Below are 25,300 nucleotides of genomic sequence, written 5' to 3'. Positions count from 1 at the left end.
TGGAGAGCAAGAAAGAAAGTAATGAGGACGGAATGGAAGAAAAGAACAACGAGGCAAGGAAGAAGCGAAGAAAGAAATTTAGGAAATTAAAAAGGAGACAATTTGAAGATAGAAAAAGAAGCAATTAAAAAAACAGTGTGGTCTTGTTGGGGATGGGAACGAATTAAAATCAAGATTTGAAAAAAACATGACTATAATTTGATACAAACGAGTCCATTTAGCTGTAACTAACGAGCTTCTTAATTACACGTTTTAAGCATGTCCTTTTTCCTAAGTGTTGGAGAGCATGAAGTGGAGATGTTGATCTGTCAGTGTCGCGGGGAGGAGGAAGCATCTTTATACACCCCTCCTCCCTCAGTCTGCCAAACGTAGACCCCCCGACACACACACACCGCCCCGACCCCACACACCCCTCTCCACCGACCTCCTCCCCAAGCCCGTTTGCCACCCGGCTGATGCGGAATGCTCCGCGCGGAGAGGTAAAGCCTTTCGTCCCTCCTCCCTCCCACCCCCTCCCCTCCAACCGCACCGGACCGACTGCTTTTGGACCGCCTTAGTCCTTCCACTTCTTGTTCTTCATCTTCTTCTTCTGTTCCCCGGTGCAGGAGGCTGCGGAGTGAAACGGGAGCGAGAGGAAGGCAGCAGGACGCTGCAGTCAAGCGACAACAACTTGCGGCGTAGCTGCAGAAAGAAAAGGTAGGACCGTGACCAAGAACGGGATCCAGACCGGACTGGGCTTCACCAAATGCAGACTTAGCCCGCTGCGACAGAGTGAGCGGGTCATTGCGGCGAGGTTTTGAAGACATCTGCAATCGGTTGTGTCAACACGCCGCGCAGATGGTGCGTTCAGTGTGCAAAAATGCGGCTGCAGTTTGTAACGGGGTGCGTAATTGACAGGTCGCACGCGACAGGGAGAGGGCTGCAATATGTCGCCTTCAATTGGATACACCTGTCTGTCTGTCTGTCGGTCTGTCTGTCGTTGGCCGGAGTGACTTCTTCCACTCGAGTGCGTGATGCATTGTGGGTCTTTTGCTGTGATTTATTGACTCCAGTTGTTGATGCTGACAGTTTGCTCTTCATCTGCATGGCGGAAAAACCAAAGACGTTTCTGGCGTGGTGAGCTCACAAGCATGCAAAAATAACCAGATGGGAAAAAAATGTGAAAGAAAATACTCACAGGCTTTTATTTGGTTTAATGGTATTATGTTTGCATTCTGGGGAGGTCATGGCTGAAGTTGATCTTACAACATTGAGACTAAAAACGTCAATTATGTGTTGTATTACCGTTTGGTTGTTTTTCAAGAGAGCCTTCCCTTCAAACTTGTTGCTTTAGTGATGTGCTGACCAACATCAACAAACAGGCCAAAAGTATTATTCTGGCACTTAACTTTCAATGGATCGTTGAACCAGCAAATACATTTACCTTGGTTTGTGAATGTTAAGCATTGTGTGTTTCCCCGCACGAGTACTTCCAAAAAAAAATTTGTTTGTTGGACTGCCAATTCGTCCGACACGTTTACTTTGCCAGTATGTTTTCCCCTTTTTTTTTTGCTTCAAAAAAAGAAACAAAAAATTGGTACTTTTGTTCCAGGCCAGTACATGCACACCAAATTGAATCTAAACCCAAAACTGTCGAGTAGACACTTTAGAATATAGATACTAAATCTGGAACCGGAACCTCACTTTTTTCTGAGCTAGTATTAGTAGCTGTTTATTGTGAGCTACAGCAAGCTAGCTACTCTGAGGTAGAAACAGACGCTGCGAGTGGGCACATTTGTGTGAATGTGTGTGTGGATGTTCTTTGTCATCAGTGTCATCACTCCGGGTTAGTAATGATGCATTCAAGAAGGTGGGAAGTCAGATTTAGCCCACTCGGATTTTCTCAGATACGACCTTAAAGCGTTCGAGACAAATGTAAACAACAAAGATGGCTGATTCCCATAGCTTGTTTCTTGTTTATCACAATACATTTTGACCTCAAGTAGAACTTCTTCATAATGTCCTAAATTTATATAAATAAAGGACTCTTTAATCTTGTAGACAATCACAGAGTGTATCTCCACGCGGTCGCCATTGTCGAGTGACATCACATTGTAGTCCGTCGGTGAACTCAGGGTCCTTTTTTTTCTCCGACTTTGCAACTCTGGGCCTCTCAATTCTGAATTCGTTCGAGTGTACATTTCATAATTGGCAGTTGGAAAAGTCCAACTTCCCACTTTCCTTGAATGCAGCATAAGAACTACTTATGTAACCAAAACTATTTGGATGAGTCTAGAAGACAAAACTACTCCACAGCTTCCATTTTCACTGAATGTGCTTATGTCAGCGCAACCTGTTTGCACAACAGTCAGGAATACACTTTGCATTTCTTCATAAAACCAGAGTGGCTCTTTGTAATGTTAATAATGCAACAAGTGCACCTGATTGGGACCAAGAGATTGGCTTTGTTTTGCTTCATGTTGTCATCGAAGAGAAGGAAGCCTTACATGGACACACACTTTGGACTGTGAAATGAATGCATATTCATCAAAGCACAGACACACACGCACGCGCACATACACACACTCGCAGAGATTGAACCTGGAAAACACAACACACTCAGACAGATTTATTGACGTACTGAGCATGTGCTGTATTTATCAGTCAGATGCAGCCTGTCCTTCATGGCCACACGTTCATTCAGGGAAGGTCAACTGCTTTTGGTGACTTTTTTTGTTGTTTTTGTTTAGCGTGCTGGATGAAATTTCTCCTCCCTGTAATTATGTGTGGTAAATTTCCAGTGAGTCCAGCGTGAATACGATTTACAGCGATGAAAACTAATTGTCGGTGATTCTTCTTGACATGCAGTGAAAACAAACTGGGTGGTCTTGTTTGTGAATATTCTCACTCTGGGTGGTCACTAAAGGGAATACATAAACCATACAAATCAAAACGATCATCATTTTGTTGCACCCCAATTTAAGTTGTGTTTTGTGAAGCTCCTGTTTATTTCTCTTAGTGACAGGCTCAAAAGCAGCTTGACGATGGCTGATGTTTCCTCAATGAAGGAGCCCGTACATGAAGTTGTTAATGTTAATGAGTTAGCTTTTAAAACGTACAAATTGAGAAACTCAACTTAGGAGGTGCAGAGCCAAGATTTGAAGCTGGAACCTCTCAAGTAAGAGGCCAATGTGCAAACCCCTATTGTTGATTGAATTCCAAATAATAAAATCACTCGACTGTTTGAATTTTGTGACAACGCCGTATATAAGTAAAGTAAACATGAGAAAGACGAGCGAAACACTCATTACTCGTAAGACTGTGAGGCGTTGGAACATGATTGAGGCTACTTGAAATGCTTCCACGCCGCTACACAACTTGGTTTACACTGTCAGGCAGCATTTTGGAAGTCTTGTAACATCCACAGAGTGGTGGAACATTTCCAAACAAGAGCTTTGCTTTGAGTTAGCAAGAGGGCAGAAGCTTCTTGATTTCCACTCCTGTCACCTTTTATATTTTAACTAATTAACCTGACAGGACAACCTGACATTTTTTTGTCTTCATTAGGTTTCATGGATGAGTAAACCTTGGACTGGGCCACTAGGTAATTGCAGGGCAGGTGCAGTAAGTCACAAAAGCGGTTATAGACGTCACTTTAATTAAAAAAAAAAAAAAAAAACACTTTGCTAAATGGTTGAAGTAGTCATTGTACAACTTGTATTACAGCATAATTCCTGCCCCCTCGTCTTATCGCAAAACATACCAATTAATGTCAAAATCGCTGGCAGCAGTGCTCATACTACAAAATGTCCAAATTGGGCCCAATTACCTATTTTTTCTTTCGTAATGTGACTCTTTTCTTTTCATAGAGCTCAGGTGTGAAATGGGAGCAGTGTTGCATTTTGTGTTAGCGCTCTCATTCTCTCATATCAATCATTGAAAGTTCAATACGGCAAAGAAGCCTCAGGATGGGGAAAAAAATAATCGCTGCTGTACATATTGCTAACACCCTGGAACTGAGTTGCATCGGAGTGGCTGAGACAAGACAGACAGAAAGATATGGTAATGAAATATTTACAGAAATGTGAGGGGTGTAGTTATTTTTGCGAGACATGCAAACTTCACATTAGGGGCGCTGAGCCGACATTCACTCCTGAGATGTCTGGACTGTGAGTCACATGTCCACTGCAGGCCTCAGTAAAGAAGGAAACCTTGGCATTTTTATAGGCTTGTCATACAGATCCAGTCCCAATCAACTCTTTAAGAGGTGAAGGATGTATATTTTAGCGAGTACATTTGCAAATAAGGCACAGGGTCTATTGTAGAGGTTGGCATGGATTCTATAATTACATATATTAGGGTGGACATTTCACTAAACTTCCATCTTCCAAATTAGGAATCAATTGACCACATTAGAGGTTTTTAATGCAATGAGGGACTCCCATTTCAGTGGCCGTGTCTATTATTAAGTCTATTATTCTGCCCTTTGTGTTTTTGTTCATCGATGACTCCAGAGTACAAAAACAAATTATACAGAAAGAGAGATTAGTTTATCTGATTTGTAGTGTCCCTAAAAAAAGTATTTCATATGCAGTCGCACAACGAAGACAACTTTGTTGACAACACAAAAACAGTCTTGTCAGGCCAGCAATTGGCAACGTAACACACACGCTTACTATCTTGCTGATTTCCCCTCAACAGCGTACATCAATTAGTTTAAAATGTGACACTTTTTCTTACACAAGATCTGTAATGAGCACCTGTCATCATAAAATGAACACTAATGCGCCCTGTTTTTTTCCACCCTGCAGTGCCTGAATGTGAATTGCGTATCAGTACGGCGGGATGCGGGAAAGAAGGGTGGAGGCAATCTAGCGCATATACTATAGCTTACATGTATTGAGGCTGGCAGTAACAGCGGGGATGCTGCAGCCTCAGAGTTACTGTTTCAATGAATATTCATGACTGACGAGAGGCAGAGCGCAGGAGTCGCTTTCGTGGTGACAATTTGAGGTGTTGTTGCAGCAGCTGATGCAAGAAAGCAAGCGCTGCGTATTAGCATTTAGTGTTTCTTCACATCCGACTGTCTAATATTAATGAGGTAATATTCAACAAGGTCTTGGCTTAGAGATCACAGATATTTCCAGATCTTATGTCGTTGTTCAAGATAGCGAAATAGCTGAAGGTTTGTGAAATATCCTTTTACTTCCTGTTTTTTTTTTTACTACTTCAATGTCACCAAGTGTCACAGATTGTCAATTGAATACAGTACAGTAAGTCTTCCTTTTCATTTTATATAGACTAAAATGACAAACCACATATAAACAACCTTGAATAATTCACATTGAAATGTTTTGAGCAGATGGCTTTTCACTCAACAGAGTCAGTGTCAGAGATCAATAAGAAATGTTTTCATCGGATAGGCCAGTATGTTTTATTTGTATCAGCAGAGAGAGACTCAAAATGTTCTTTGTGTCCTTCTCAGGTCAGATTGCATAATTAGCCGGCGTATCCTAGCCCCCTTGGCCTCGCCCGGACATGGACTTCCCCGACGAGCTCCTTCTGGCCGAGTTGAGTCACCTGCAGCTGTACAACGACTCGTTCTTCCAGAACAACTTCAGCAGCGCCTACAATGAGACCGACGCCCTGCTGCCGACGGGAGTGAGGGTCACCATCGTGGTGGTCTACATGATCGTTTGTGTCATCGGCCTGGTGGGGAACTTCCTGGTCATGTACGTCATTATAAGGTAAGAGTAACTCTCTATTGAACAGAGTGTCCAAAGTTGTAAAACAGAGAAGCATCTGCTGTGCAGTGACAGTATAAATTAAACACATTCTGAAACGGTGAGATCATTGTGGCGATATTGAAGGTGACTGGTGAGTTAAGTGGCCTGTTGAAAACAATATTTTGGTCTCGTGCGATTGAAACCTTCTCACAGTAAAAGCTATTTAAATACATTTCCTGCAAATGTACGACCCGCATCGGTGATATCAATCAACTTCACAGTAGTTCAGAATGATTTCACATTTCAGTATTAACACGACAGCTAACATGACAACTCATCGAGAGACATGTCATTTTTCTACAATTCAAAACAATTCTAATGTTCGCTTTTGGAACATTCCACTTGAAATTATCTATGGGATATTGGCATGATGAATGAGGAGGGGGGCATTGAGGCGAGCAAGCCAACACAAGCCAGAGTCAGAAAAAAGACAAATAGAAAAAAAAGCTGTAACATTTTCCTTGCGGAGGACACACTTCAACACCATAATTCAACCTCTCAATTCATCATACACATCGGCAAGCAGAGCAGACAATTTTCCGGGTGTCCTGTCCCACGTTGTAAACACAATGTTGTGCACATTGGCACCCGTGACTCGTTTAATCAAATAAATCGTGGCGTTTAAATACAGCGGTTAGCACTTTTACACCTGTGCCATCTGTTCGAGTGAGCTGACATGCAATTTCGAACCTGCTATGTGGTATCGTAGTAAATGAAGCCCAAAGTAATGTGTTGTCATGACAACAGTGACATAGGAAACTGTGAAGAAACTGTCTAGTGATAAGTTTAAAAATAGCACTTTCAAATAGACTGTTTTTATTTTGTAGTGTCATCTGTCTACGACTAGCCTTCTAATTAGAGTGGGTCTGTAAAGAAAGCTGTGTTGGCAGATGGGGGATGTCACAGAGGCCAAATATAATCTAACCTTTAACCCCAATTTAAATACTGTTCTTACTCATGACCTCAGATTGTCTCTCGTTTTGTTTTAGCAGCATGAGATTTACGTAATGTCGACCAAAGACACTCAGAGGCGTGTCACGATGACTCGGCCGTGATGGAGGGGAGGCGGTAACAGTGGGAGGCGGGAAAAAAAGTGAGAGGCTGATTCATTTTCATAGAGGCCTTGGAATGTCAACAAAGATGATGTCATCCCTTGATGAATCCAAGAAATCCACATTTTGTATGGGACGCAATCACACACCATAATGAAGAATTCTTGAAGGGTTTCCTGTATTCATCCGATCGGTCTACGGTTTCATCCTTCCTCGTCCTCTCAAGTCGCATCTCGTATCTATCATTTTGTTGCCATTGTGAGTAGGGTCATGCATTACAATATCCAGTCAGCCAATATATAAATCCATGAGTCCTGTCAGTCGCATAAAAATGGATTGCTCAAATGTCCTTTATCAATGATCTTAGGTCGTCACTACAGCAGCTTAAACTTGACCCTCTAACTGCAGATGTTCCTCTGCAAAGTGGAGTAGGGTGCTTTGGCCCCATCTTGTGGTGTTGCAGAAAGTGTCGATAAACCCTGTGATAAATTCCATACTTGAATAGTCCAGATTAAAACGAGTACACAAATAGTTTGTCAACGGTAAACTGCAAAAAGGTTCATAATTAGACTCCGAGAGTCAGAACATTTTATGATCGTTGAGCTTTAAGTGACTCATTCCTAATTACCTTATCTTTCTGTTTCCATGACGCCAGCTTCATCGTTTTCTCGGGTGTGGCCATTTTGCCACTTGCTGTCGACTTGCTTGTCAAACCCAGAAAACGGATTAACTGTAAAGTTACAGTCATTAGTAGTTGCAGTTAACAAAGGTCTTATAAGAGTGCGAGTTTGACTTTAGAACAGATTGTTTCGATTCTATTTTATGTGTCCTATTTCTTATTGTATCACATTTCCAATGGGAATATTTATTGTTGAAGAAATTACCAATCGAGCAGCATCCCAAATCCCCGGCTGGTGAAGTTTATAACCTATAAAATTATTGTTTTAGCTAATATGTTTTTGATGACTCGGATGAAAGTCTTGCGAACAGGTCTGTCGGACTGGAAATGCAAAGCAGGCGGTGGGTGTTCAAATCAGCGCTGAATTTGAGTTAATTTCTTCAGGAAGTGAGATTAACTGAAACCTAATAACCAAGATGGTGCTCGTTTCTTGTGTCCACCGCAAGCCGTATGATTGCGCTCAGCTGTCAGGCAGTGTAAAAAACATTTTGAAGCCTCTTCTATTGAAGTTCACAACAACAACAAAGGCTACGAGCAGGCACTCCGACAAGCATCCGTTTCCTCTTGCACTCTTTCCAAAAGAAGTTGCATCTCAGAGAAGAACATAATCAAAGCAAAGCAAGCAGCGGGCAGTGAGCTGGCCCAAGGCCGAAGCTCAAGTTGAAGCCTCTCTGAGCACCCTTCAAGGACTCCTCCAATGTTTCCATGACAACCCAAACATAGAGTTTCCACAAGATACTGTCATGGTTTTGGCCCACATGCAGAACACACTCAGAAGTCAGAAGCGAATTTTAAGTGTTTATTGAAAGATGATGAATTAGTAGAAGGAGGATCAGGGACAGGAGCAACAGAACTGGTCCTTCAAAAGGTGGAGAGAGAGAAGTACCGCCAGGGAGGAATGGTTTCTGCCGGAAGGTAAGCAGGGTAGATGCGGGAGATGGAAGCTCCTTAAAAGCTCCACCTTATTGAGCTTCAGTTGGAAACACCGCTAGGTCCTCAGCCACCCTGCTCACAGACGCCACCTGTGAAAAAGAAGGAGAAACGCCGACAGATACATAGTTGGACTTTATCAGACCTCAGCCTCACTCTGACGATCCTCTCCAAACTGCAAAAAGGACATTAAAACGATGACATTTTACAGTGCTTGATCTGAGCAATGTTTTCTTGCTGCAACAAACTTAATTTTAATTAGGCTGGAATGATTTTACTTGCTGCATTCAGTTTTCAGGCGGTCTTTGGCGCACTAAGAACAAAGGAAAGCCGACCGAACTTGATTGGTGCAGCGGAACCTTTCCTTTTGTTTATTTTTTTCCATCCCTTATTATCTGATTTTAGTCTTTCATCCTTGAGGCCCTCCTCATCTTCTCGTAGCTGTGAGTGTCTGTTAATGATCGCTGTCGACTCACGGCACAAAGCGACATTCACTTGCATTAGGAAACTTATCAGCCAAGCGTAGCTCATTTGCATGTTTTCTAATGATCATGGGAAAAAAAAGCCTGATTCAGAAAACAAGGTGCGACAAATTAGATCTTCTTGTCAAATGGTTCTTCTGGCATAGAAATGGTGGCCTTGATCAATGAGGCATGAACGTCTTTTTTTTCCTCCTCTTCTCGCTCAAGCTAATGTTTACATCGTGTATGTGAATAGCAAGACACTTGCGCATTGAGAAAAAAAAGAAACGTATCGATGTTCCATTCAACTCTGTTTTTATTTACTTGAATGCGATCTCATGACAACACTGACAAGAGTTTACCCCAACTCTTAACCAAAGTCAACTCGTATAGGTTCAAGCTTACCTGTGAGTAATTTGCTAAATCGATGCCGAGATATAATGTCGTCAAGTTTGACCCTGAACATCACAGGTACAAAACTTTGCAAAGCATGGAAATAAATGACACTGATGAGCAGCATTATCATCTTTCTACTGTAAGGGCAATTTTTTCTTTGAGCTTTATTATATTACCAACAAAAAGCAATTTAATTTCCATTTTAGTTTGCAAACCCACATTTAACTCTTACCAAATTCATCAGTTAGCATCTGTACAGTAGTTGCCATAAAATTCCAAATTGTTCTCTTATTTATATGTTAACTAGCAACATTGGGGGAAACTGGCAGGGTAAGTTGGACATATCTAAATTTGCCACAACCCCAAAAAAGATGGGATTGTTGCAGGTGGGGCACACAATTTATTTTCACTGGTAGCAGATGCTGAGCTTGGTTGGGCACTTGGAAATACATACATAAGGTGATGTGTGCAGCCAAGCCTTCTCTGGGTTGTTTTTGTTAGCTAGTTCCCCTAATGAGAGACTCAGGTGGTGAGAGGACAGGAGTAAGACAGAATGTTTTTGGCGATGATGCTAGTGTTTTTTTTCCAAACTAAAACAGCAAACTGCCCCCATTAAGAGCGTCATATATGCTTGGCACACAGGCCATGGGGGAGCCAATGCTGATGGTGATGCAGGAAGAAATGGTCGAGTGGATCCCGACATGTCTTTGGTCAGGAAATCCAGGAATCGCGTGGGTTCTTTTCGTCTGCTGGGGAGCGTCCTCAAGGCCGAGGAAGGATTTATTGAGGGCATCTGGATTCTTTGAGCATAAGAGTTTGAGCTCCGTTCTTGCTTTTTATACCCTGAAGGCAGCATCCCTAGCCTTCAACAGTGCTCTCATCTCTGCTTGGATCGTAGGGAACTAATGGTGTCGTGAAGCTCCCTTTGCCCTTCTCTTAATTTTAGCGTGAGCATGAGCTTTGGAAACTGTGAACACTGCTGGGGTAAAAAGCAGTGAATCTGCAAGGCAAGTAGTGTAGCCGGCATTTAACGGTCTAATGCTCAATTTCCTCAGAGCAATGGCTCCATTTAAGTCCATCAACCTTTCTCGCTACAAACTCCACTACTGCATTTCTTCCCCAAACGGGCATCAGAGCTGCCACAAAACAGCTGTATTCCCTCGATTTCAAAGGATGAGTCAGACATATTGTTTCGGTCAAACAAAGCACGGAACGAGTCTCGCTGGAGCTGTGTCCCAAACTCAGACAGAGGAAGTCCATTTTATTGTCCAGTGAGTGAACGTTGGTCAAGAAGAGTGATGGTATCAGTGCTTTGCTAATCATCCGGCAGCTTTTGATGTCGACCATCTCAGTAACCGCACACTGCCGAGAATACTTTTCAAGATAGATGTAATAGTTGTCATTTACCTCTCTCTCTCAATTAGTTGTAGTTCATTGACCTGGCACTAAAATCGAATTCAAAGTCATCGTAAAGGGACTTAATCCCGTCAGCTCAAGAAGCTGCACCACAGGGGCGCCCCCATTTTTGAATTACATAACATAATTGGTCATTTTCCGCTGAGGAAATTGAAGGTGCCTGTAAAGTGAAGGAACACTTTGGGGGCGTTTGATCATGCAAGTGTTGACAGATGAGTTCCTGCTCTAGCTGATTATCCAAAATGGCACCCAATAGCCAATATTCAACAACAGATGTTCTAAACCATTTGACAAACAGCACACACCTTCAAGTCAGGTTTCCCTCGGCTGAATGTGTAAAAAATGTGCGCTGAACAAGAACCGCGTTGGAGGTGAGCTGAGAGAGAAATTTATTTTACCGCCGGGGGATGAGGAGAGGTAAGGTGCGATGCTGTGCTTTAATTGCCACTATCCCGTGACACAAAGGTCACATGTTCAGTCACATCGGCTCCTTTCTCTCTCGAGATGATCCAACAAACTCCCATGGATGCTCCCCGTGGGGCTGCTCCAATTCTTGTGCAGCTCGACAAAGAAATGGGCTGCTGGTGGGTGACAAACATCTTGGCTCTTGCCTCCCAGGGAGAAGAAAGCTGTTAAATGATCGCAGTGTGTGTGACATGTTAGCCCCAAGACAGCTGTCGAGGCCACTTCACTCTCACCACTCTTTTCCATTTGGTGGAGATTTGAGCAGTGCTAAAAAGTCTGTCAAATTATTATTCATTTATGTATTTTTATGTATACATGTGCCTAGTTGTCTTTGTCCCAGTCAACGATAGCCAACTAATCTTTGTCATCTACCGTATTTTCCAGAATATAAGCCGCTATTTTTTGCACAAGCTTTTTTAATGTATACATGTGCCTTGTCGTCTTTCTCCCAGTCAACGATAGCCAACCAATCTTTGTCATCTACCGTAATTTCCGGACTATAAATTTTGGGCTCTGCGTCTTATCTATGGATTTTCATGATTTTTAGGATATTTTAAAATGAGTTGCTTTGGTAAATGAGGACATTTTATTTGAAACACCTGTGATTTATAGTATATATAGGAAAAAAACCTGCTGGCGTGGCTTATATGCAGGTGCAGTCTATAGTGCAGAAATTACGTTATTCACAATTCTGAATTATGTTTGTGCACTGATGCAGTTGGGGAGGAAAGTGCTTTGTCTTTCTATGTGTGCACATAGGCAGCCATGCGAGGTACCCGCCATCTCATCGGAGATTAGGGGCTCAGTGTCATGTTCAAGGACACTTGGAGATGGGGACTGGAGGAGCACTCTTGCACCTTAACACTTTTTATGTGTGTGTGTGTGTAGAAACATTGAAAGTAATTTGACTAAGATCAGTCTTTGAGCACTAAACCGATGTTGTTAATTATGTGACCAGTTGAATGACGTTTTGATGTAGGTTAGCGTGTTGCCTTTCCAGACTGTAAATGAAAATGAGCCGGTGCATATCTAATAGGCACCCATCCCACCTTTGATATAAAATTCAGTCAAGTGTGGAGTAGCTATCGCCACGCCAGTAGTGAATAAAACTGCATGTCCATAAATAATGTCAGCGTAACCCAAAACCATTTGAAAGATACGAGTTGTAAATGTAAGTTTATGGTTGAAACAGATGCCTCAATATTTGTGTGACTCAATACTGACAATTTTTTAACACGAAATGTTTTTGTAGTTAATTTAAAGTTTCATAATTTGGTACTGTGTCCTTCTGTGTGTTTGCAGCCTTCATAAATACGTGACCGACGCTTTGTTAGACTTGACATCAGTACGTCACAAAAAAAAACTCCATCTGATCATGTGAATGGTTTACTGAGACTCTTGAAGGAGAGTGTTGATTTGGTGTCATCAAGGGGGGTTGTGATAACCGCGCACAAGCGAGCGCTCCCTGAATTGGGTTTGCGGCTGTCATCAAGAGGACACCGTATGAAAGGTCTTAAGGTCTTTACAAGCTGTCTGAAAAGAGTGCGGAGGTAATCTGTAATAAGAAAGGAAATGGTTTATTGTAAAGGATTAAGAAGAAGCAAAAGCTTTTCAGACACTTGCTATCAAACACAGCCGAAGCAGCTATTGGTCACATGGGATTGGGAAAATCTGACGGTGTATATGTAGATGACACCTTCCTTGGTTTCGGTAATTCAGAAGAATCAATAAATCATTTAGTTTGTATGACAGCCCTTAGTTGTCTTAATTGTTCATCTTAAGGTTTGCGCACGGCTTGAATGCTGGTTTTCTGTTAGAATTTGTTCAAGGTCGACATTTGCCAACAGTGCTAATAGTCCTCAACGGTTTTTCTTTTGTCCAATTTTTTTTTTTTCTGACACGAAAAAATGTTTGCAACTGTTCAGGAACGCTGGTTGAAGAACATCACTTACATGCGCAAACACTTGTAGCTCAGTGAGATACGGCAGTAGCAAAACCATTCGGCCATTTGTTAAGATGTCCTTGGTAATTGTCTCCTGTGTTTTGCTTCTTAGAATCCTGAAACGGCAAACTCAGTTTATTATGTTTTCTTTTCATACAATACAGTGCAGGTTTTTTTCATGTAGCGCAGGAGCTGTAACAAAGTGCTTTATATATTTCAATGGCGACAACCACAAAGACAGTGAAAACAGTCAATTCAACCACAAATGAAGTATTAATATTAGAATATAGTTGGAGAACAATAACAATAAAGTCACCTTTATATAATGTGACCAAATAATCCGTGCTAAAGAATCTCCGTTTGCAATTGTTAGATTCAAAGAAAACACTTTAATTCTGCTAATGCAGTGCTGTGTTTAAAATGAAAGTCCGAAAAAGTTAACAGAGCCTCTGACAGTATATTTCCTGTTCATGCAGTGACAAGCCAACACAGCGCTGACTGCGGCGTGTGAATAATTCAAAGTGATGATGAATATTTGAAAGTGAACAGCACGCCGGATGAAAGAGTCATCAGATTACAGATTCCCTTCATCCTGGTTCCTCCTTCCAACTTTAATGGAGAGAAGAGGAAACGCGAGATTAGGCGAGAAGATTGACTCGGAAAGGTGCAAATGAGGAACTTGTGGTTGAGGAAAGTTTCGATCCCAATAGGACAAGGGATGGTGCAGTGAATTTACAAGCACAGCAGCTGCAAAACTACTTTTAAGATCTTGTCCCTAATTATTGGCTTGAAAGTGCATTTTTTATGGCCAAGAACCCACAGGCAATGATGGATTGTACCAATGATTTTTCTTTATTGTTCTTCGTGGTAAGTTCTGAGAGCCACAGTGCTCTCATGTCCTGACTGACCCTCTCCACTTTGAGTAGAAATTTGGCTTTGAAGCTTGCTGATGTCTTGTGCCAAGTGCAAATAGGGAGTTGAGTCCCAATTTAATTTGTTTGGTGGTTGATTCATTACTCAGTATGATTACGCAATCAATCAAAGATCTATTCAATTTAATAAGTCATAAATTTGCCCTTGATGGACAAAACGATTTGAATGAGATTGGCCCACTTCAAACAACTTTCTTTGGATATTACTTGGTGGTTATGTTTTGGAGATATGAACAAAACCCCTCCAGTAGTTATTGTTGGAATGCTTCTTCCATCACTCATGTTAATACCACTTGAAAAGGGCCAAGTCGGTCCAGTGATACCAGGACCTGCTAGTTCAGAGTGATGCTTGAAATGAATTTCAAGGTCTGATTAAAATGCCCCCATTTCCCCACCATAAACAGCAGACAGCGCACCTTTGCGAATTTTAATCCCGCGTCAACATCATCCTTCTATTTGTCATGCAGATGACTAAAGCAATTTATGTCTGCGTGTGTTATGTCCATAGGTACACAAAGATGAAGACGGCTACCAATATCTACATCTTCAATCTGGCTCTGGCTGACTCTTTATTCCTTGCCACTTTACCATTCCAGGTAAGCGAATGATCGAAATGAACAATTTAATGCTTCAGGCTGTTTAATGTCACTCCCTGACTCGCAACAACAACAACAAAAAACTATTTCTGTCATTTATTTAGCGGCGTTTTTATGCTCAAATCAATGAATATTTCAACACATTTAGTGAAACCACACATGTAGACAAAAAATACACCGCTGCTCATGGGCATATATTTTATTTATACCGTACATAGAATTACAAATTATATTGTTGGTTATTGAGGACTGATCTTCTCTTCATATCTACCCATTTGTGTCCATTATACTGCTCCCAGGTGGCCAAGAGCAGCTCAATGTCCATTGAGTTGGAGCAACAAAAAAAAATGCAGCAATTTCTTTACAGTATCTTTAATAATGTCTTTATTTTTTGTTTTTTAAAGTACAATATAATTGAGTCAAAGCTTTGTAAAAACACATTACCTAGAATTTGTATTGATTTCGGGGCTAGGCTACAACAGATTAATGGCATTTCTATTCATTTTAATGGGCAAGATGATTTGCGATACACGTATTTTGAGTCACGTGCATGGTCACAAAATGAATTAAACTTTTATCTCAAACTTAGGCTGAGAACTTTGAACTTGTCGACCAGAATATACTGCTCATATTTCTTTGTTCCAGCGTAAAACGTTCCTACTTGGTCAACTGCCATGAAACGTTAATGTCTTTTAACATTCACACTATTGATTGGAATATTGTTACAATACTATAATAATCTAATATATATACAAGTTATGTGTGCAATCTTGCTAACAACAACAATCAGTGATTTTTTTGCCTCGTGTCATCAAGGCCAAATAATTGTTTACATATTTAATTAATGTGCAAATGAAGTCTAATCAGCGTAAGGATCAAAACAGTGCCAGAGAAAGGTGAAGCGCTTTCACGCTCCACTCGACTGAATCATGAACTCTCCATGGAAGCGCTTGAGTGTAGACGGGACCCCCACATCCTCATGGTTTTAATTTGGGAATGTTTCCAGGGTACCGACGTGTTTCTGGGCTTCTGGCCGTTTGGCAACGCCTTGTGCAAGGCGGTCGTATCCATCGACTATTACAACATGTTCACCAGCACCTTCACGCTGACAGTGATGAGCATGGACAGGTACGTGGCGGTCTGCCACCCCGTCAAAGCTCTGGACATGAGGACACCTCACAAGGCCAAGGTAAAATGTGTGCTTGGCATAACAAAATTGTGATGAAGCACCTTGCTCTTTTTTAGCCAGTTTGACTATGCATGAAAAGAATAATCCAGTGCGATACTTCGATCTGGCATCAAAGAATCAAGCCTCAACGTGTTGTTGTTGTTTTTGTTATCTGAGTATGACTTCCTTTTGCTGTCAGCGCTCTCTTTTGGAGCACAACACCATCACTCCCATTCAGACAATCTAGCGTGGGCGTTTTCCATTGACTTATCAGACAATTATAATTGAGCCCTCTGTCTAGCTCCTTTGCAAACTAATTACGTGTCATTTTTGGTCAGGTGGTGAATATCTGTGTGTGGGTGTTGGCGTCAGCCTTTGGAGTTCCGGCCATGGTAATGGGCAACGTTGAGGAGGAGCAAGAACATAATAGTGAGTGACTAGCTCATTGTATTTACACGGAATTTGTTCCATGTGCACCACACATGTGAGCTGGGATGTATTCATCTCGGATTAATATGCAAAACTGTGGCGAAACACTGCCACATAGCATTTATATTTCATTATCCATTAGCGACGAAAATTCATGGGAACAAAATGGCTCGAAGCTATCTTTCAGCAGGACCCTGAGGGGCTGCAGTATGGGTGAACTTGTTTCCAAATGTGCTTGCTCTCGCTTTTTACAGCTTTTTATGGCATCGCATCTCACTAATGGGCTCGACACATACAATTTATGAACAATCAAGTTATTTGCCAGCAAAATGTCTCGTCACTGTGGATGTTAAGAATTCTCGCATTGTGGCATTTAAACAACATCTGGCACGATTTGTCTTATGTACAAAACTCAATTTTGACTGTGCAGTTAATCATTGGATGACATTTATTTACTTCCTGTAATGGCAATGAGTGACAGATGTTAATTACAAGTGACATTTATTTGATAGGAGATTTTTGGCTAAAAGTGGAGTTAGATGCACATGATGTGTCCATTTATTGGTCCACGCAGAACTGAATGGGTAACTTCCTCACATTAGAAAGTGTGTTTCATTCTTAGTTCAATAATACAATGCTGGTGGAAGTGGAATAAAATTTCCCCTACTTAAATTTTCACATTATCACTGATGATGCAATTGAGAATGAATATATGAATAAAACAAAAATCAGACATAGGCAATGCAAATGCAGACTAAGACGACAGTAGTAAATAGTAGTAAAAAAAAATAAAAAATCAAGTATAATGATGAAAAGACTCAGATGAGCGCCATTGGTGAGTCATCATTTGCCACATAAACACACGCGTAATACGTTTCCACATGTGACACTTTAATCTGAGTCAGTTTATCTGTTCTTTGATTGCCTCTAAAAGGAGTTGTACAGTTCAATCATGTCAGCCGCAACGGTTTTAGAGCCGCACCCCTACTTCCCTCCCTCCCTTGATGCGCCGCTGAACTCCATTTCATTTAATGAGATGTCTATTAGCGCAACGCACAATCACTCCACTCCAGTTAAACTTTACTGCCGCTGCTTCTCCTTTTCCACCGCCACAGCGAGACTCTTAAGAGAACATCATTGTGAACTTTGTACTTGATTTCTGCAAATATTTGTTTTGCTTTCATCACTTCCTGGATATCATGAGTAACTTTTCTATGCTGCGAACAAAGCTTTTTTACATTCTCTATAAATTGCTACATGACCTAATACTGTACTAAATTGGGGGAGGCGCCAATTGATACGTGCATGCGTGCGTGCGTGCGTGGTGTTGTTGATAATGCTATGCTGCTCTGCATGAAGCCCCATTTACCCAGAGGAGGTCTTGTTTTGCCAGCAGGCCCGCTGACAAAGTGGCTGGCTGCCCGTAATTTGTGGTCGCGCCACCTGCCGAGCTATATTGTCTTTTTTAATAAATCAGATAACATTAATCCACATGCTTGACTTTTGTTTTACTATCTTTTAAAATTTGTTTTTACTGGGTTAAGCTGTACTAAATCATTACTTTGACAACTTAGCAGGCAAACAACATGACAAGCCGGGAAGTCATTGTTCCACAATCGCGGTTTCGTGAAATAAAATGCACACATACACCAGTCTTGCTTAACACACTCAATGCTAGAAAAACTAGAGATGATAATAAGGAGGGGCTCAAGACAGAGCCCTGGGGGACACCAGAACTAACGGGAGAAGGATTGGAGTTGACTTGACTTGAACAATTTTTTGGGGACATAATGAGTGCGCCCATACAGACTGAACCATTGAATGGGTGTGTGTATTCAGGAGAATGGTATGAGAAATGGTATGAAAAGCTGCTTTCAGATCAATTCATTGAGTCTGGGATTTTGTGCGCGTGTGCTAAATGAAACTTTTGCAGCTTCTAGATTAGATTCAGTAAACTGCATTTTGTTATTGATTACAAATGCAAAATGCAAATTTCACATGCAGCAAGTCAAGCGAGTAATAATCATAGTCAGAATCCTGTAGCTTCACCATACAGTGGCTGTTACCATGGCAACTATAGCTCATCTAACTTTAAAAGGCAATCTGTGAATATTTACTGATTTACATGGTCCCTTGATAATGATTTTTTATTAATAATTAATTAATTATTATTCGTTAATCATAATTTGAATTTTTGAGTCAAAATAGTCAATAATTAATTAATTGATACATTGTCTATTGATTAATTGCTGCGCTTCTAAATGCAGCTAAAACGTTTAAGTGCCTTCTTGAGACTCAATGGAATGAATGTTGACCAGAGAATTTGTGGTTCTGCATCGATCCAGTTTCAGCCTGCAGCAACCTTGAGTGTTGTTATTAGTGGACTCTAGGAATTATTTTCTTTTGACCACATCATCTTTTATGTCCTACGTGTTCTCCTTCCACATTACATTTCTGCCTTGTTTTATTTTATCTTTACCTCCCTTTTCCCGCTGTCGCTTCTTTCCATCATCACAATTTGTGCCCACAAAAGAGAAGCTTGAGCCTTGACTCTCAGGCCAAAATGCACTCTTGCAACTATGGCAATGTAACACCACCATTGGTGGAAGAGATGGCGTGGAAGTGGACAATTAACATTTGAGAAGGTGAGACATTCACAAAGAATGATTGCCACTAAAAGCTATCGAGTGAATGACCTTTTCTTCTGCTGGTATTAAACATCCTGCATTAAAAGCGGGTGTAGCTGATGATTAAAAACTAAATGATTAAATGAGAAAACTACACTGCACTTATTCATTATGTGCAGGGAATGTGTTTTAAAAAATCTGTTTCAGCGGAAAAAAAAAACATAGATCCAGAGTATGTTCCCAATTCTACTGGATGCTTGATCAACATAAGTAGTACCGTATTTTCCGGACTATAAGGCGCACCTAAAAACCTAACATTTTCTCATAAGCCGACAGTGCGCCTTATAGTCCGGTGCGCCTTATAGTCCGGTGCGCCTTAAATATGGACCAAATTCCTAAATTTAAACTGTTCCGAAGCCTTTTGTCATGAAATCAATCATAAGTGGCCTGCTGAGACTATGAATCATGAATCAAAAAGACTATAGATCATTATTTTGTGATTATAAAGTCATTTGTTGCATTTGAAGTTGAATTAAAGTTGGATTAAATATCTGACGTGATGCATTAATGGTGCACCTTATAGTATGGTACGCCTTATATAAGGACAAAGTTTTAAGATGGGCCATTCATTGAAGGTGTGCCTTATAGTCCGGTGCGCCTTATAGCCCGGTAAATACGGTACACTAATCCATTTTTAAAAATGTATTTCTTGTTATCAGCTTGAGCACATGCTTGCAGTTGCACATTATTGAAGTCAGTTCATCGACTGCTCAAAATTCTGTCAAATGTGCTAAAGATATTGAGATGCGGCACGTAGTGGAAGGAAGCACCGCTCAATGCCAAAGTGCGTTTCCACAGCGCCAGCCACAAAGGCTTGAATGTGAAAAACGTCAATCTGTTATACTATATACATATACATAACTGTCACATTTGCATTCCGCTTTGATCCAGATGCAGTCTTGATTCGGCTGACCTCCTTTTAGCTTTGGAGATTTGAGATGGTAGATAGTTAGTTACGCAGTTATTGATTTCACAGGTGACAAATGCCTCGGTTAAGGTCTGCTGTGTCTGCGTGTCACTCTTCTATTTCTCCTTATCAGTCTGTCGTCTCAGACACATTAGTCTCAGACTGCAGCCTCTAATTAAAAGCAATAAAGCGGGCGTCACGTCTTCTGTCACGCTCCCTCGACGCACACGTCACCTTTTTGTCTCGTCAAGTGCCATTACACATGCATATATTCTCATCCCTTTCTTTTGCTCTGCCTTTTAATATTAGCATGGCTTCCTAATCACATTGGGTTATTTGCATGTTTCATGCGCTCACAATGTATGCAAATAACGCCCACATATTCTGCATGACAAAGAAGGTTTTGATTGTGTTTATGAGGCAATATTTGTTGCACAATCAATTGCATCAAAGCACACACGTGGCATGTTTCAACTCTAAAAAGGCTGCTCAAAAGTCTCCAAAAGGTTCCAGTTTTGTGTCTGTCTTTGGCTGATTTTGAGCGAGTCCTATGAATTTATGATCCCCCTCCCCCACATCTGTTTTCATCTTTCGTGAATCTAGGCGTCGAATGCATCGTCGTCCTCCCTGAGCCGCGAAGTCACTGGGATCCCGTCTTTGGCACTTGCGTGTTCCTCTTCTCCTTCCTCATTCCCGTGGCCATCATCAGTGTTTGCTACAGCCTGATGGTCAAGCGCCTTCGCAGTGTCCGTATCCTGTCGGGCTCGAAGGAGAAGGACCGCAACCTAAGACGCATCACCAGGATGGTTCTGGTGGTGGTTGCCGTGTTTGTGGTGTGCTGGACTCCCATCCAGATCATGGTCCTGGCCCAGTCGTTGGGCTTCAACCTGAGCAGCTTGTCCACCTTGGTCCTGATGCACTTCTGCATTGCTCTGGGCTATGTCAACAGTAGCCTCAACCCCGTTCTCTACGCCTTCCTGGATGAGAACTTCAAGCGCTGCTTCCGTGAGTTCTGCCAACCTTCGCCGTTCCGTCTCGACACCCAGCAATCGGGCCGCATGAGGAGCATCGCCCGGGAGGTGGCGGCCGCTTACAGCTGCAAGGCCGACGGCGGGGGACCCGGCGGTGGGACTCCCAATCCCGCGTGACTAGGCGTGGAGTTGCCCCTGGTGGGGGTGGATCCCCCGCAGAGGGGAGAGATGCCAGGGACGGGGAACTCCAACACAGAACTGACTCAGATCACAGCTCTCTAGCGGCGCGAGCCCCCCCACCCCCCAACTATACGACTTGCCTGGGGTGGGGGGGAGTCTGACGAGGATGATGGTACGGAAGGTAAAAGAATCTGAGAACTCCAGTTTGGCAGTCTGTACGACTGGAAAACGGGACGGGGTGGTAAAAACGAGAATGGAATTGACACTCTGGCTGATAAACCCTCGATGAGGTTTATTTTTAAAACCAATTCCCTTGCCAACAAGACCCGCTGATTGCGCGTCTCGTCATCCAGACAAAGACCGGACCTGTAAGGAGAAGATGTTCAAACCACTAATTTGGTGCTTTTAAGAAGATTGTATATTGACAGAATTGCTTTGGGCTTGTGAAAGGAAGGATGAACATGATGGTTTATTGTATCTTTTGAGGTCATTGTATCAGGCCATCGGGATGTATAAATTCCCTTTCCTTAATCACGAATGGGTCCACTCGATTCATGTGATCAAGCCTTAAACAGAGAATTTCAATTGGTGGTTTTGAATATATGCGTGCATGTCATAAGATATGATTTCTCAAGACCTGTGCTGGGTCGTATGAATGTGATTTTGCTTAGACGTTGAAGCAACTCCTATGCTGCATTCCAGAAAACTGGGAATTCCAAGGTTTCAAATCTCCCTCTAGGAAAAGTGCAATGAAACGCTGATAGAAAACCAAAGTGGGGGAATTGATTGAAATGTAATGTAAAAAGCTATGTAACCTCGTTGTTTGTTTTAATTGCTTCTACTTGATATTGTTATTAATAGCAACCTGTCCAACACGGAATTTGGTGTTAAGATATGTTGCTATGTTCTTTCTGCATGCGGTCATTTGGTAAAATATATAGATATTTAAAACAAAAAAAAAACATGTTACTCAGTTTTGTGCTCTCTGTTGTTGCCTTTTGTTCATATTTAATTTTGGAATCCTTGTTTCTGCAATGCAGCATAAGCCTGCACAAGCATGGCGCTTGTAACTGAACTCACAATTTGGCTCTTTTTTTTGTCACAAGAGGCATGAATGATACAAGATCAGCATCCTCGCAGGTGCTTTGTGAATGGAGGTGCCGTGTTGCGGTTGGACAGGTCAAGGGTCACTTTTGAGGGTCGGGGTCTCGTTGAAGAGCAACCGGAGAAGGGGATCGCCATGCTCCAATCCCACTCCAAGGGGACTAAGGGGCTCACTGTCACTTTTCTCAGTGTCTTAAAGCTGACATTAACCCTGAAACAGAAACCACAAGGTGTCATTGTGATGCTGCACATTTTTAGTAGATTTATATATCGACCCTCCTTTCTTTTAATACTGATTAGGGCTTTAGTGCGAGAGGTGAGCTGCACCTTCCGCAGATGTGTTTTCAGTATTCATGTATAATCACCTTTTTAATCATGCTAATAGCTTTTAGCCACCTGATAGCCTACAGGGCTCATATATGTGGTTGATTGCTTGACAGATGTGATGTAAGAAAATGTTCCCAAGTACTTGTTGTATTGAATCACTGTCACGTCTCTAAGGCTGGAAACACCTCAACCAATTTCAATTGAACGCCATCCGATTTCAAATCTATTTGCGCGTATGTTTCAAGTGACACATTCAATCTGTTTTCATGTTTATAGAGCACAAGAAATTACTGACGTGCTGAGATGCCCAATGTTCAAATTTACAGCAGTTGTTATTGTATTTCTATTTGTGTTGTTTGAACACACAAAGGTGAAAGTGTCCTCAGAACTGGCAGTTTACGCTGCACTCGTATTGATTGACATATAGGTGATGTGTGTCAAATCTATACGTACATCTAATTTTGAATTGAGCATATCATAAATGTGATACATCTGAATTTGGGAGCAAACTATGGAAATTGTGTTACTTGTAGTTTAAAACCAGCCCAGGAGACAGACAGACAGACAGACAGACAGACATTAGCTTGAGACAGACACAATTGGACACAATCTGACAATTAATTATTCCCAATCCCCAGATGACTAAACCCTTGGTAAACATCGAATTGATTTAAGAAAAATGATTTAAAATAATTTATGGTTTAGATTTAAACTTGCACAAGTCTGTCTCAAGGTTAACAATCTCCTTTCATCTGTACTTGTGTCACCTGTTGTTCCTCTTGTTGTGTTTGGTGCATTTATTTATTTATTTATTTATTGCATTGAGTTTGGAGAGGAGCATACACTTGCCTTAAGTATTGGAATACTGAAAATGTTGTTTTAATGCTGTTAGTTTAAATTATTCTGTAGACTAAAAAGATCAATAGGATAGTGGAGAAAAAAAGTCATGTTCTGAAGTTGAACTTAAATGTTTAATGAGTTCAAACACAGATCTTATAGAACATACTGTTGGGAGGAGTCTTTTTCCGAGTGTATCACACTGGCCCATGGAGGAATCCCACGCGGTTGCAGGGATGAGCAGCATCCATCGGTGTCGCCATGGCAACAGTCAGGACTCAGTGGACACAATAGTGTGTTAAGCTTTCATGAAAAATAAAAAAAAAATTGAAAAGATATTTTTATAAAAAAAAACAGAAACATCACTGAGTTAAAGTTGGTGTGTTTTGGCTGACTCATTCTTTTGCATGAAACTCCAGGTAACCATGGCAACAATGCAGTTCTACCACTGGATGAAAATGAGTATTAAACCATCCACAGCCATACGCCTGATTAGAAACTTGAAGATGATCGCATAACACAAAAATATAATCTGACAATAGTGGTGTGGCATTTTATCTCAAATCAAAGGCATCACGTCGGCACTTTTTCAAAGTGTTATTTGTCCTTGAAGGTCACTGTTCTGTAGCATAATGTTCTTTTTGTTGTTGTTGTCGTTGTTGTTGTGCAAAAAAAAAGCTAAAGAGAACAATGATACCAAGAGGGTGCACACACTGCCTTGTCAGTGCAGAGTGAGTGCGCATTTAACTGCCTGTTCAATCCTTGTAAATATTTCGTACCAGCTGTGTAAAAGTATTAACTCGGCTCTGACCATCATTTACCTCTGATTTCTTGTTTCTCTGTGTTCTCAGTGTGTAGAAGAAAAAAAAAAAAGAAATATATATGTATAGTATATATATGCCTCTCCGAGCAGGATGGGGCATTTAAGTGCACCTGATTCCTCTCATCCGTTTACATTTTGCAGACCACGTGAATGTTGAGCCAATAACTGTTGAAATTCCAAATGTAAGAAGAAAAATATATAATGTTGATGTTGCTATTTGACAATTGCTCTGAAAATGTTGTGTTGCTTCTGCTGTGTTTTTGCTGTGCAGGAGACGTGGTATATGTTTAAATCTCATCGGATTGGAGAAATGACAGTAAAAGGGTTTTTAGGGCTCAAGCTTTTAAAGCTATCCCTGCGTGAAACCGCATGTGTCAAAGTTGTTTGTGTCACATGAACTCCAGGCACAGAAAGGTGGCTACTCAATGCTAGCTGATTTTTGATCAAAAACATGGAGAATTTATTTGCTGAAGCTTAAACTGTATACTGTATATATTTTTTGCACATGACGTTAATAAAGAGATTTATGTTGAAGAACGCAAATCTATGAGGGAGTGTTTCTCTACGCTGGAATCCTCACATCTCGGAATTCAATATTTTTCAGGAAATTAAACAAAAAAGAATCAGGTGACGTGTACAATACAGTAGCCTATATAACAGGCGGGCAGATAGACAGACAGACAGACAGACAGACAGACAGACAGACAGACAGACAGATAGATAGATCTTTCCAAAGTTCTTTCATAATGAGCCAATAATAATAATTTTTCTGAGGACATTTTTGAAGAGGAAATTAAAATTCCAATAAGAGTTATGTCTTTAAATGTGAATGATGAATAAAATCACCTGTGGGTAAAACATAATAGAAAATTTTCAAAGGATAATTAACAGTGACTTTCCTTTAAAAAAAAATACAATAAAATAACCCTCCCACCTTTTCAGAGGGCTCCTGGTGTCAGTTGTGAAAGAAAGTGAGGATCTAAAAATGTTACAGCTCTGAAAGTCAACACAATGGACTTTTGTGAGGTCACAACATAATTGTATCCCGTGGCAGCTTATTAAATCCTATCAAATACCACAGTGTTGTTTTAGAATGCAAAACACGGAATTCATCACTTGGGGTGTTAGTGGCTATTCAAACAAAGCTCTTTTTCAATCAACTTTATTTATTTGTATAGCACCTTATTCAACGTGACTGACAACAAGACCCCCATTTAAAAAATAAAAACATGC

At 41.2% G+C, this 25,300-nt stretch overlaps 1 protein-coding gene across 1 annotated transcript; it reads left to right on the top strand.

Annotated features, from left to right (window-relative positions):
* Positions 1–512: 512 nt before the first annotated feature.
* oprl1 (opiate receptor-like 1) lies at positions 513–24,614 on the top strand. Its single transcript, XM_049753885.2, has 6 exons — positions 513–696; positions 5,465–5,726; positions 14,547–14,634; positions 15,641–15,823; positions 16,141–16,231; positions 20,429–24,614. Exons 2-6 carry the CDS (start codon positions 5,518–5,520, stop codon positions 20,971–20,973), a joined length of 1,116 nt encoding a protein of 371 aa, XP_049609842.1. The 5' UTR covers positions 513–696; positions 5,465–5,517; the 3' UTR covers positions 20,974–24,614.
* The last annotated feature ends 686 nt before the right edge of the window (positions 24,615–25,300 follow it).

Source organism: Syngnathus scovelli, chromosome 2 (genome assembly GCF_024217435.2).
Source record: "Syngnathus scovelli strain Florida chromosome 2, RoL_Ssco_1.2, whole genome shotgun sequence".
Classification (NCBI taxonomy): Eukaryota; Metazoa; Chordata; class Actinopteri; order Syngnathiformes; family Syngnathidae; genus Syngnathus; species Syngnathus scovelli.
The sequence above is the reverse complement of the archived record's forward strand: the minus strand, read 5'-3'. Positions and strand labels throughout refer to the sequence as shown.

Excerpts from the sequence above, each read along its gene's own strand:
- oprl1 (XM_049753885.2), top strand. The coding sequence starts at position 5,518 with ATGGACTTCCCCGACGAGCTCCTTCTGGCCGAGTTGAGTCACCTGCAG. Across the intron at positions 14,635-15,640 it reads TTGCCACTTTACCATTCCAG|GGTACCGACGTGTTTCTGGG; the intron begins GTAAGCGAATGA and ends GAATGTTTCCAG. Across the intron at positions 15,824-16,140 it reads GGACACCTCACAAGGCCAAG|GTGGTGAATATCTGTGTGTG; the intron begins GTAAAATGTGTG and ends ATTTTTGGTCAG.